Source organism: Poecilia mexicana, unplaced genomic scaffold (assembly GCF_051168715.1).
Source record: "Poecilia mexicana isolate PSO_F unplaced genomic scaffold, ASM5116871v1 scaffold_7, whole genome shotgun sequence".
Taxonomy (NCBI): Eukaryota; Metazoa; Chordata; class Actinopteri; order Cyprinodontiformes; family Poeciliidae; genus Poecilia; species Poecilia mexicana.
Window position 1 is genome coordinate 14302647 of NW_028263376.1, and position 13988 is coordinate 14316634.

The 13988-nt window shown below is 38.5% G+C and overlaps 1 protein-coding gene across 1 annotated transcript in view; it reads right to left on the reverse strand.

The window, feature by feature from the left end:
- LOC106932460 (CDK5 and ABL1 enzyme substrate 2-like) overlaps positions 1-12777 on the reverse strand; it is a 39607-nt gene extending 26830 nt beyond the window's left edge. Inside the window, exon 1 of the mRNA XM_015011182.2 lies at positions 12169-12777. Within this exon, the coding sequence (XP_014866668.2) occupies positions 12169-12740 (572 nt within the window). The 5' untranslated portion in view covers positions 12741-12777. The remainder of the gene's footprint in view (positions 1-12168) is intronic.
- Between the last annotated feature and the right edge of the window lie 1211 nt (positions 12778-13988).

The following is a 13988-nucleotide window of genomic DNA, read 5'->3' on the forward strand; positions in this document are numbered from 1 at the left end:
GGTTGCATTTCTGCTCATGGTTCTTATACAGGTTCATACTTGGCACATACGTAATATGAACCAAAAGTCAAAATGACTGACCTCAGGTTTGAACCAGGCTGTTTTAAAAATTGGTAAATAAATATTTACATCCCAGTGAAATATAAAATGTTCTCAATATTCATGTCAAAAGTTAATAATTTTCCAGAGATGGATGGATGATTTGGGATTGGTGCTTTGGATGAATGAATGAAAGAATGGATGGACGGACAGACAGACGGACGGATGGATGGACAGGTGGACATCAAACCTCGGTTCTTTCATAGGTTTTATACTGGTAGTTTTCAGTTTCTTAGCAGAAACCAAAGACCAGGCAGTTTAGATCCAGATGCTCAGTAAATGGACCAGGAGAAGCTTTGTTAATTTTGAGTCCTTCATATAAAAGGGAACAGGAAGTGGGTCACGGTTCTGATTGCACACAGCCTCGGTGGAAGCAAACAGGATCCAAGGACGACGAGGGAACAGAAACAGTTTTTTCAAGCAGCCTTATCGAGCAGCGCTGGAAACAGCAGAACAGACATGACCTCATCACTAAGCTCGCTCACACAATGTAGCAGCACCAAGTTAAACTTTATCATTTAAAGAATGTGCATCAGCTGCAAGATGATAAGAGAAGAGATGCAGCAAATGGAATCAGACCTGGAACTGAAGACATCCTGCTTCACCAGCCGACTCATGCAGCGCCATTAGCATCCAGTTTAACATGTTTGGTTCCCTCTTTTATAGAGAAGGCTTATCTGTCAAGGGTGTGATTACCTTGTTTTCATTTCCTTTTTTACAGAGTTTTAGGGCATTTTCACACAAGATAGTCTGGTAGATTGGGAAACAAAATTGTGAAATTTGTTACATTTTCAGCTAGTTCTTTTCCACGTTGTACTGTGTCAAACAAACCAAACCCTTTGAAAAACCTGTTCATCCCGTCACCTGTGGCGGCGCTGCACCAAGAACCACTGAAGGAAACGACACAAAAACCTCTGAGAGCAACTTTCTTCTTCACTAAACGTAAACAAAAATGGAGTCGTGTCAGATTTTAGAGGTTGTAAAATCTCTAAAACCATTTTTCCCACTAGCACTACATCCCTCCTGCTTCTGGAGCGGTTTCTGGTCCGCTTGGCGTCCACATATACATTCGAAATGCACCAGAGTTCATTTCAACTGAACCGAGACCTATAGGTTTGTAGAGGACTAGCGTTCGCCGCTATGGTCCGAATCAGAGTTTAATTCCGTGTTCACGTCTCCCCAAACGAACCGGACTTTCTAAGCAAATAAACTTGAGTTTGATTAAAGTGGGCCGATCAGAACATGACCAGAATTATTTTTAAGCTCCAGTGTTCACAGAAATGTAGATCAAGTGGTCTCCACAGGGTAAAAATAAAAATATCTTCAGTAAAAATATTCACTCTGATTGTATATTTTCAGCACTATTTAACCAAAATAATCCATTTTAAGAATTTCTAACTTTAGCATCATAACCTCATTCACATGATGGAATATTCTCAGCATTACATGTTCATGGGAACTAACAGGCAGCAAATCTTGGAGCATTACTGGATGTTTCCGATGTGTGGGAATGTTCAGAGATCAGCAGCTTTTGCTGCTAATCAATAATTATGATGATAGTCATCATGATAATGCTATTTATTGCAGTCATAACATCCCAAACTGTCCAAGTCTCAGAGTTAATTTCACCTTAAATGACTGTAGTGTTTATCCAGTCATTTAATTTTAGCCTGTGCTCAAATAAATACCCATCACTTTCAGAAAATTGCTGAATAGTGGCCAGTTATATTCAGAGTAATGACAGCATTTAACTCACTGCTGGCAGCCGCAAATAAGAATCAGATTGGATGAAGCACAAACCAATCTGCAAACACAATTCCTATCATCAAGCTGCCAGAGTGGTGGGTTCACAGCAAATGTTGCTCTGTCACCCAGTGAGATCACAGACACCAGTGCTCTCCCAGTCATTCTAAATCCGTCCCAGTATCTGAGCCGTAGATCTCCAGACTCATTATCACAACAGTCTGACCAGCGTCCCACTTCCATGAGAACCAGCCCGCTTCACGTCTCTGGGATGTTGTGGAAACTTCCCCTCTGTGGGAATGGAAAAATCCGGTGGGATAACTCCCCTGATGCTCGACATGATGGTGATGGTGGCTGTGGTTCACATGAAGAGCTTTGTGACTCTGTGTTGACCAACATCCCGACAGGAAGTGACCTTTACTGTACAAAGATGATGATAATCCCTGAATACAGATTAAAAACAATCTGAAACACAAACACAAAACAGTACATTTCTAAGGGAATAATTTCATCAAATTTGTGTCTTAATTTCCAATCACAAAAATAATGTTGCTGACAAAAGATTGGCTATTAACAAAAAAATGTGTACAAATTCTGGTTAACAGTGATTGATGTGTTGGGGGAAAACTTGAACGTTTTTAAGCTAAGTTCTTCCTCAGACCTGAAACACTATAATCTTAAAATGTTAGACTTTTGAAGAAAAATCTGACATTTCTAAAGAGGTTCAGACATCTTTCATTATGACAAATCCAGAGTCAATTAACTTAAACTCACAGAAAACATGTTAAGAGCTGAATAATTGACAAGTCATATCATATGAGAAAAGTCAGAAAGTGAATGATGAGACTCTGCATGGTTGAGCTGAACTTTAAAGCAAATTTTTGAAAAGACAAAGGGAAGACAGGAAGGCAAAATTAGGAAATGTGCTCCTTGTAGCATCAGAAATAATACTCAACACACCATAATACTGAAATCTGCAGAAAATATGAATTCAGATGAATATCAGTTGCTTTCGATGTCGTTATTGTCATCCGTCTGTGTGAATCATGTAAAACTGATGAGGTGATGCAGGAATTTTAAATTAAAATCTTAATGAAATGCTTAACAGAAAAGGGAAGGACAGTTTTTAGTACTACGTGAAACTATTTTGCTCATAACTCCAATAAAACAAGATGCCAAAAGTCAATAGTTTAAAAAAACTTTTGAAGATCTAAATCTGCCAGGGGTGTGAATAATTATGGGTTCAGCTAAATATAAATCCACTGATACAGTGGGGTCATGTTTTTGGGTCTGAGATGATGAATTGAGCCGCAGACTGATTTTACCCGGTTTGAGGCATGTACTGTGCACTATCACTAATAATAGCTGCGGTTTTAATGGATTTACAGCCTAAAATAAAGCAGCAAAAAGACACGATGAGAGTAAAGAGCTTTTTATAAATGATTTATAATGTTTTGTTTAAGTGGGAGGAATGACATTCTTGTGTTTTCTCATTATACCCTTGTAAAACTCTGCTCAGTGTATGTTTATAATAAAATCGTTAAATTATAGCTTAATTTCCAACTGAAGAACTTGAATTCAGATCTTTGAGCTGCGACTGTTGGGCTGTCACTGCACAACAAAGGACACATTGAATCATCCAGGAAGTCTAAGAAAAGCCGTAATTGTCTTATCAAGGTTACAATCATTTTCAGTTCTTCACTGCTTTCTGTTGCCTCCGTCTCCCTTTTCCGTTTTTACTGTAAAAATATCAGCTTTGATGCCCCGTTCGTGACAGCCCAAACATATTTTTAGAACTTCAGTTTTTACAACCAGAGAGACATAAAACAGATGTTCTTCACTGAAGCCTGCATCATCATGCTGCCAGTCTGGAGTAGAGCTGAAAAAGTAAAGTCAAAATAAAAGCTGAGCCCCGAAGATGATGCCAAACACGTGCAGCTGCTGTCCAAATCGTCCAAAGATGATCACTGCTGCTTTCTAATGAGCTGGTAGCCATTTCTTCCTCCACCAAACCAAAGCAGCACACCAGTTAAAACAACACAGACATTTTAATCCGTCCCTGAAAAGCACAGATTACCCATTGTGTTAAAGCCCTTCCAAGGCTGGGAGCAACATTCTGCCCTTAACATATTGGTATTTGTTTCAAATGGGGTATGAAATCAGATTTTATACAGTAAAGCTCCAGTAACGTTTCTCCTCACAGCCTCTCATTCTGGACAAACGACCAACTTTCCATTTCCAAAAGCCATGGCCTCATTTTCCCCCGAAGTTGGCTGCGCGTCCTACAGAGGAGCAATTTGCACTCTAGAATTAACATTCCCGGGCCATTTTATATTTAAGCACAATCAAGCCAACAACACAGTCTGCTGTTTAATGTGATGCTTCCATTATATGTCATTTCAGTAACTATGTTTGACTTGGTGTTAAGCTCCAACACCAAAAAGGGCAAAAAGAAAATCACTTGTGATTTTTTTCTGGGCCAAGCACTCCAACATGAAAGTGGTTACTTGAGTTGAAGCTATCAGAGTGCATGCAGAAACTGCTGAAATAGCCCCAGGCTCTTATCTGTTATCCCATTTGCAGATGATGTGATTTTGTTGACATCTTCAAACTAGACAGTCAAGAAGTTCACAGCACAGTGGAGTGACTAACTTGGGGTCGTGTTGCCAGGTTACAAAATGGAGTTGGAGATAGAAAGGAAGCTGAAGAAGCTGAAATCCTAAGGCATGATGCTATTTGACACACTATTGCCTGGCGTTTGTAAATCCAGGAGCTAAAATGTATTTTTCTCGTCGCTGATTGGCTGAAATAAGGATGTTAGCTTCTGCAGTGTTAGCTTCTGTGTGTATTAATGCACATTTAGGTATATTTGATGTTTGAACAAATAGTCACTTAGTGACCTTTTCACAGGGGCCCCAAGCTTTGGCAGATTTTAGCAATTGGTGAGCAGAGGTGGTCTCTAACTTTGACAATACTGCAAGTCCTCTGTATTAGCAATTCACTTAGTGATGCATGATATATTGCCATTAACATAGGTTAATCATCCCTAATGTAACTGGTGTTACCTGTATACCTGTATGTTATGTGAGTGAAAGCTGTATAAGAAAGGAGTGAAAGTTTCAGAAAGAAAGCATGCCTGTGCTTGTGTGTGAAACCAGAGAAATGAGGCTTGGCTGTTTTCAAACAGGAACACACACTGAGGCATACAGATGATGTCAGTCAGTTTCTAGCTACCCTACCTTTATCTAATGAACACAGTAAACATGTGTGTTTTCAGTGAAGGCGTGTCCAGTGTTTAATCCAATAATTCACCACTACCAGCAACAAATGCATCTGAATGACAGGATGAGAACTCAGGCCATTAGTCACCTTTGATTGAGTATGGATTGTGTAACACTTTGCACTTTAAAAATGAACACATTATATAATTATTTAAAATGTATTCTGTTAGAAACATACAAGGAATTAGTTTATAAAAGTAGTCAATTTGGATTCTGCCAAGACTGATTAAAAAGACAGGGAGGGAGATGTAGCTGTACATCCAACTAGTAAGATTTACAGGACCTTAACCGTATCTCAAAGATAAAAAATCTAAGAATCCCCATGTAAAAGTTTCACCAACCTAAATTTAAAGAATCTGTAATGACAAGAACTTAATTTTAGATTTTTATCTTGTTCTAATGCCACAAATTCTAGCGAAAAATGACCTTTTTCAAGTCTTACAATTACAGTAAAAGGTATTAAGATTAAAAACTCTTAATTCATCTCTGTTTTTTAATAATAAAATACCTTCAGCTCTGATTGGATCAGTTTTGGTTTTTGAGCAAAAGCTGATCAAATGTGGCCCAAATTCCTTAAGAAAAACTTTTTTTTTTTAGATAAGTTCATATCTGACAAATATTCCAGACCATGAAGTACAAATGGTTATGAAACAAAATGAATGCAAACTATCCCCAATTACTGTGGCGATATTTTCTTAGTGCTTAAAAAACATTTTTCTCCTGTTTGTCGCTGTGTCAGTGTTTTTTCCTTAGTAATCAAAAAGTTGTTTAAAATGGTCTGGGCACTTTCACCTCTTATTTAGTTATGCTGACTAAAACTGGATGCTTGCATCATGAGGCTGACTTCCTCTAGAAGGTTATATCAGGATATTATAATATAAACATCCTCAGGTGTCAGACATGTTAATTTTAATGAAGAAAATGTGGAGCAAACTAAAACTCAATGTTACTAATTTGACTAAAACATAAAAATAAGGGTAAGGATGACTTAATGCTAGAAATAAATAGTTGCGTATTTATCACGTCCATTCCATTATACAATGATTCCAAGTTATTATTAATCAAATAGCGTCCCAGTCTTCTTCCACATATGGTTATGGTGAATATATGTGATGTAAAAGTTATTAAAATAAACTATCTGATTACTAGTAATTATCTGATTAAAAATTATGTAATCAATTCCTCTATTTAGGCCGTTACACTGCGTCATTCTCACCATCCACAGTGCTTGCTCTTTTTATTTCCCCTTTTGTGGTGGTAGTCATTTGCTACACTAACCGCCTCCTCGCAATGTTACATATTAGCCAATTATGACTTCACTGTCTGAGGTCATCAGGGGAAACACCAAATCATCAGTTTCATGGAGAAACCAGCTTGTTTCATCGTGCAGAGTCAGGTTTACTTCACCGACTCTGAGGACACTGAACCGTTCAGGCCTGACTGGATGTCGTTACTCATTTAGATCAAGACCTTTACAGTTCAAAACAGTCCAATACTTTATTTGTTTCCCCAATAACCACAACACAGCTCATTTAAAGGGAAATATGATCATATTTTAGAGAAACTAAAGATTTTGAAAGCGTGAGACACAAAATGACTGGTAATTAATCCTTTGAATCTGAAAGCAGAAAATTTAAAACCATTTCTGACACAAGAAGAGCCTTCAGGTTTCTGATAACATGCTGTCTGGAACAACAGACTGAAAACAGGAAAATACTGTTTCCTTGACAAACAAAATCTACTTTCTCTCAGGAATGAGAAGCATCTGTGGCACAACAGAAACAAATAGGCTGAGCTCGGTCCAAACTGGGCAACAGTGATGAAAGCACAAAGGTGAAGAAATCTTCACCAAAAACGTCAATCTGTTGAAAACACTTCTCATCTCAGGATTAAGAAACAAGTAGAAATCTAACTCCAGAGGCTGGAGGATGAAGATGGTGACAACAGATCAACTCTCAATAGTCAGTGGTTACACCACTGAAGTGACTGTGGGGTGTTGTTTGTGAGCATAAAGTTTTTCAAATAACTAAACATTGTTTGCAAACTTTTCTGTTGCATTTTTAGGCACAAGAAGAAGCTGAGAGGGAGTAATCTTTTTCTTCTTAGTGTCAGAGCTAAATGAATGATCATTTATAACTTCCTCCTCTTTAACCATTATTAGAGCCAAACCTCATGTTCAAAAAGCACCAACTGTGGAGGAACTTAGGAGGAGGAAAGTTAGCGGGCTATTGCAAACTGTCTGCAGACATTTTGACTGTCACATTTCTGTGGTGTAGGTTAATCCTCAGATGTAAAACATGGATTTATAGGTAGCAAGGTGAGACTTTTGGCTGCTTCCAACCACCACATAGCTAGCCGATAAATTATGGAATGAATAAAGAATGGATTTTACTTGAGAATCCTCCCAAGGGTGGTGCTGAGGCTAGTGCCCACTTTATCCTTCCACTCAACTTTCTATGAAAATGGATGATATAGCAGTCTTTTTACTCCCAGATTCTTCAGCACTGACCTGTTTTGGCTTCCCCTGTCAATGTCTGTCTTCTGGACATCCGTCCAGTCAGCGGTCTTCCCTATGATTGTGTCTCTTACTGAGCCAGACTGACTGTTTAGAGAACGAGGAAAACTCGTGTGACACACACGTCAAAGCAAAAATAAATTAATATTGCACCAAAAATAAATGAGTGTGAGGAATCTCTAAAATATGAGTTTCACTTTATGAAAAGAGAGAGAATTTTTCCATTTGGACTTGTAAATTCATTCTCCATTGCTTTGTAACTGACAAGCTTATGCTTATGCTCAGGATGCAGCTTTACATTTGATCAAACTCATCAAAACTTCTACAAATTATAAAAATCAGAATAGATCCCTGGTATTCAGTTCGTCTTGTGTTGGGCGTAGTTGCTATTATACTGTAACGCATAATAATGTTGACATCTTTGCAAAAACGTCCCTCTTTTCTGATCATACATTTCTGAATAATGACCTTTTATTTTTGTCCACTGGGTTGACAGGATGCATTTGTTTACTTTGATATTAAGTATTTCAGTTCTAAAGAACCCAATATAACCTTTAAAACTCTGTGCTTTATGTCTGAATGTAATCCATGATATATGCAAACATGCAGCGACAGAAGGCAAAGGGCCTTTCCCGCAGGACACGATTCGGATGCAAAATTATATAATAACTGAATTAAAGTCACTTTAGATAATATGCAAACTGTTTATAGAGAATACAAATTGGATTAAAGTTCATGTAAATATTCCATCAACGCAAAAATATACAAGTCCTATTGGGTTAGGCTTTTATGCCATTTTCTGAATAATCTTTCAGCTGGTTAAAGTAAAAGAACAAAATGCATCATGGGAACACAGACTCACTGTTCACGTTGCAGCTAAATGCTCCAGACCCTGAGCTGGAATAATTCTGCAAAGTTAGCACAGAGTTGTTACTGAGAACATGACCGGACATCCTAAACAGAGTCTTATCTGCAAAGCGTCTCACTCAGACAGGAGAAAAATCTTACCAACGCCGGAGGGCAAATTCTTCTGGAGGCCAATTACAGCAAAGCATCAGAAGGTTTTAAAAGAGAAACCACAAACTGACAGAAATATTCAATCAACATCTCATCGTTGTGAAACAGACTTTTCACCAATCAGCACCATGTTAAAGCACAGTTCAGCTAATCAGGATTCATGATGAAGGATGTTTACAAAGACATTTACAGAAATATCTCATCTCCGATATAATTTGTAAAATCTGTTTTAAACAGAACTTAACGTTTGTAAATGGCTAAAATCCACATTATCTTTTTATCTTTAGTATTTTTCCATTATGGTAATGTCTCTGCAAATCCTTTAATGCTTACCTCAGTTACTAAAATACATATCAGGTTTGGTCACTGTTTATATATTACATGCATTGCAGAGCATTACAGCATGGCTTTTGAAATATAATATCCTGCACTCCAGCAATCTTTTTAGGCAATATAGCACACACTCATGTTGCCATGACAAGTGTGATACTTTGTCACAAAATGGTATTATTTACAAATATCTACTTAAATTATTAAAGAAGTGCATTTAAAATGCAAAGAGGATCTATGAAATCAAGGTCTTCTTCACTGAAAAAATGGAAGGCACATTTGCATATAAAAAGGTAAACACAATAGTAAGCTATTTCCAGAATGAAGTCCAGCTTTGTCAAAATGGTAGAGGAAAAAATGAGAATTTTGTCTCCAACTGAGAACTGAAGTTCTTCATTGTCCAAAATCTGTAAAAATAAATTAATTAATTAATTTAATTAAATAACTTTGAATCAAAAAATAAATATTTAGACAGAAACAAAAGTTCTACTTTTATCATGACTTCCCCAGCACATTTTTGGAAATAAGTTAATGTTTTATGGTGTCTGAAAATGAGCCGTTAGCTCCAGCACCTTTGGTCAGCTGGTTTTACCATGGTATGCGCTGTACAATGGCTGCTGGTAAAGACAAGTGTTTTGTTGTTGACTTACTATTCAGGAACTACGTCCTGCACTCTTGTTGGCTGTGCAGAAGGCTCTACTAATGTTTTTCAAAAATGTATTTATACATCTGTTTGCAGACATTTTCACATGCCAGTGTAAATGTTGATTCAGGGGGCGTGGCCAAATTCATCCCATTATCTAAGAAAGATTTTGGGCACATAATGCAATGAACGTTTCGTATAGCCCATAGGCCTATCCTAACCCGTTCAAGGACTATACACTGCCTCATTTTTAGCATAAAGTACATGTACGCTTGAATACCCTACTTGTTTCTAAGGAATATTTTAAACTGAATCAGATTCATTGACAGAGTTTGTGCACACAAACAAGGAATTTGACTTTGTTTCTCATATTAAACATATACACACTTAAAAAATAAAAGAGCAAATACGTACATATATGTACACCTAATCATTTCTCAACCCTACCATAAATATATTAAAATGAAGCATTTATGTAAATAGGTAAAACACTAACCTGAACTTTAAAGTTAGCCACATTCTAACCCACTGCATGACTATAAACCAGTAGATGCAGATGATCAAGCCCTGAATCTAAGCAGCATCAGAGCCTGGAGCATCCACACCAACAGCCCCGCCGGCCACATGCAGGCGTGCAAGTTCATCAGCCACACGTGTCAGAGAGTGTGTGTTCAGTCAGCAGGCTAATAAAGTGTTGAGCCAGCTGGCAAAATCGCTGGCGGGACTTCACACACAGCCTCCCTGTGCAGACCGATGCAAAACAGAGCAAGGCTGATACTTCTATCTGATGGACAGCGACTTCGTTCAGGAAGCAGGCAGATTGAACCGTGGAGGTGGAGAGATAAGTGTGTTTAAATTGGGACCCAGCAGGAAGCCAGAACAGTTGACAACATTCATTCCCCCTTTGAGAGCGGCTGCATCTCTCCAACTCATTCACTTCTAAAGCAACCAGCTGGACTGATGGAGGAAATCGAATCAAAGAGCTGAAACAACCAGAAATAAAATTATCCTCTTCGTCTGACGGTATTGACTCTATATGACTGGAAGGAATGTTAGTTAGAAACATCATTACATTAACCAGTGAAGTGTGCAGTTATTTTGATACGGCTGAAAAACCACCCAACTTTTTATCAAAAAATGTGAATTTTTCCCGAAATTGGCGTGTTTGCACAATTTAATGGTTAATAGAAAAGCAGCTATTGATGCACATTAAAAACACTTGAGCATCACTGACTGAGAGATACTTCACCACAATAAACGGTTTGACTTCATGCCATCTGTTAGTGGCTTTCAACCGATCCTGGTTGCGCTTCCTGTCTGCCAAACCAAAAGCAAGCGCACTTCTACAGCTGACCCTGTTTTCAGTGCCTTGCCAACGTCAAAATAAAATCATCCATACTTCGGTTGTCTATACCCAGTTATCCTTACATGGACTTCAGAGGATGTTTTAGAGGCGTAAGAGCATCACGAAGACCAAGGAACACAGCAGACTAGTGAGGGAGGAAGTTGTGGAGACGCTTAAGGAAAGGTTAGGTTCCCAAACAATATCCCTGTTGATGAACACACCCCACAAATCTGACGTTAATGTAGCAAGCTCCCCCAAACATTCCAGCTGTAATTACAGCAGAAAGTAGTAATAGGAAGTATTAAATTTAGGTGAATTTATGACATTGTTTATCATTTATCACAATAGCATCAATTGCTAATGAGAAAAACATTCCAACCGATGATGTTTAGAAAAAAAATTGTCCTTACTGTTTGGATTGACAGTTTTACCATTTTCTCTCCCATTTCTTCAATTAAACCATTAATAAATACCAATATATTTGACAATAAAGTTGTTTACAGTTTTGTGATGCAAATCACACTTCTTTATGTGACTCTTGTCCTAAAGAAGTACGGTACAAATGGAAAAATTTTTCAAGAGTATTAATTGTGTTTATGGGGCTATTAGGCAATACCCATATAGTCGTCTTAAAAAAGATCCAATAAATAAATTCACTTTTATCGTTATCACAATAGTAGCACAAAAGTTTAAATTGTGATAAAACTTTAAGTCAATATCGTCCACCCCTAGTTTAACACTTCAGGTGTATATTTTCTTCCAGATCACTACTATTAAGTACTTTGACCTACATATCAAAACCAGTGAATTGAAGTTTGTAACGTCCAAATAAAAGGTGAAAGGATATGAATGAAATTGAAAGGAGCAAAACCCAAAAATCAAGCTGCTTGATTTTTGTTGTTGTTGTTCTGATTCAATTTAAAATCATCTTAAAACCTTATTCTGAAAAAAAAACTACTCCATGCACATTTTCCAGCATTTTTTGATAGAATGCAGGGGAACAGAAAGTGGGATTTAAGGCAGGTTACAACATGACATCTCCAAACATAACAGAGTCTTTTCTTTCTGTGAAGGTCCCGCAGAATATATCCCGTTTGACTAGACTGAATGAAGGACTGGTTTAAACCGTTACTGGCCGCTGAAATTACGGCTAAATATATATATTTAAAAAACACCGCAGCGCCGTTTGTCTCACCTGTGCCGAGGTTCGGAGGACACAGAGTTACAGCTCTGGACCGACAGCAGCGTGGAGGACTTCCGTGGTCCCAGCGGAGACGGTAGCAGGCTGTTGTTGGAGGGAGACGGGGAGAGCAGGTTACCGTCCCCCGGTGAGGGGAACGAGCCTCGGCGGCATCCCAGCAGCACCTCCGTGCTCCCCACATCGTTAAACCCGTTATCGGACGGAAGGACCAGGATTGGCGGTACTGTGAGACCTGCCTTCGACCCGGGAGAAAAGACCCCACAACTGACAGACCCCGACAGGCTGTTCATGTGAGGGGGATCCGCAGAGAGATCTCTCGCTGCTGCGGAGCCGGGGTTTGCTCCATCAAACTCGGGTTCTTTGTTGTAGCTCCTTCCATCCTCCGCTGAATTACTCCGGACTGGCCGACCGTCGAGAGAGATGTTGGTCAGGAACAAAAGAGCGGCTTGTCTTCGGCGGGAGTTCTCCCGGTTCCTCCTGTTGTATTCCCGGTAAGTGACCGTCTTTTTGCCGCTGACTGCGGTTGCTACCAGAGCCCCGTGCTGTCCGCAGGCAGCAGCCGCCATGGCTCCTCCGGCCCCACTGAGGAAGCGAAGTGCGGGGATCCGCTCAAGACTTGCAACTGTCAAATCCCTTTTACCCGGCGCTAGACCGTTTTACGCCTTTCTGCGAGCTGATTGGTCAACCAGGGAATACGTAATGACGTTTAGAACCAGAGCACGCTGTAAACATTACAAAGATGACAAACGTAAAACAAAAGGATCATCAAAATATTACCACAGTAATCAATACTCCTACAATAGATTAAAAAGACATATATATATATATATATATATATATATATATATAGCATTTTATATAAATATATAGGTATGTATGTGTAAAGTAACATAGAGCATGTATATGTGATTTAGTGCATTTTAGTTGTTTTTAAAGAGCATAATACAATTTAAAATTATTTTTGACACAAAAACAAAATGTCATGCTTTTTAATTAAGTAATTAATTCTTTCTTTTTTTATTTATTTATTTTTTACTTTTTTATTCTTATTTTACTAGAATAAAACCCCACTGATATTAAACACTTCTGTTTCAAGGGAGACCTGACGAAGTAGCAGCAACAAATACAATTTTTTTTTCACAATACAAGGGTGCAAAAGATTATATGTAAGAAGGCTAATTTTTTGACACATTACTGCAATTCCAGACAGTCGTATTCATATTCTTTATGAGAAGTCAACAGCAACAGCCTAATTCACTTGTACTTTGGACCGGCTATGTTTCAACTATTTAACATTAATATCCTGTTTACAAAACACTTCAGGATTGTCACACTTTCTTGAGTGTTTGTGCATTCCCAGTGCTCCTCTCTGAAGTTTCAGCACTGCAGTGGCTTCCTCACAGCAGTTGCTGCAGTTCTGCATGACAGCAGCTCTGATTGGCTGTTGCCCTCTTGTTAAGAAACCTCGGTGGATTTTCTCTGCGCTGATCCCCTGCAGTGACACAGTGCTGGCATGGGTGAATCTAGCAGGACAGTCACAATGTCTAGCTACAGTTTACTAGTAGACTGCTAAATATATCCTGCAGGACACACTGTAATCTCTGCTGGCTTGGATTGTGTGTGTAGTCACCCATTGATCCCCTACATCTGTAATGCACCAGGCAAGTAACCACTTACCTGCCTGCTAAGCTGGAACAACTGTAAAGTAGAAAGCCACCTAAACCAGATTAATATTACATTAAATTCATGTTGTTCATGATTTATTTATTTATTTTTGTCAAATTACAACCACATCTGTCTGAAGCCACAGCAGT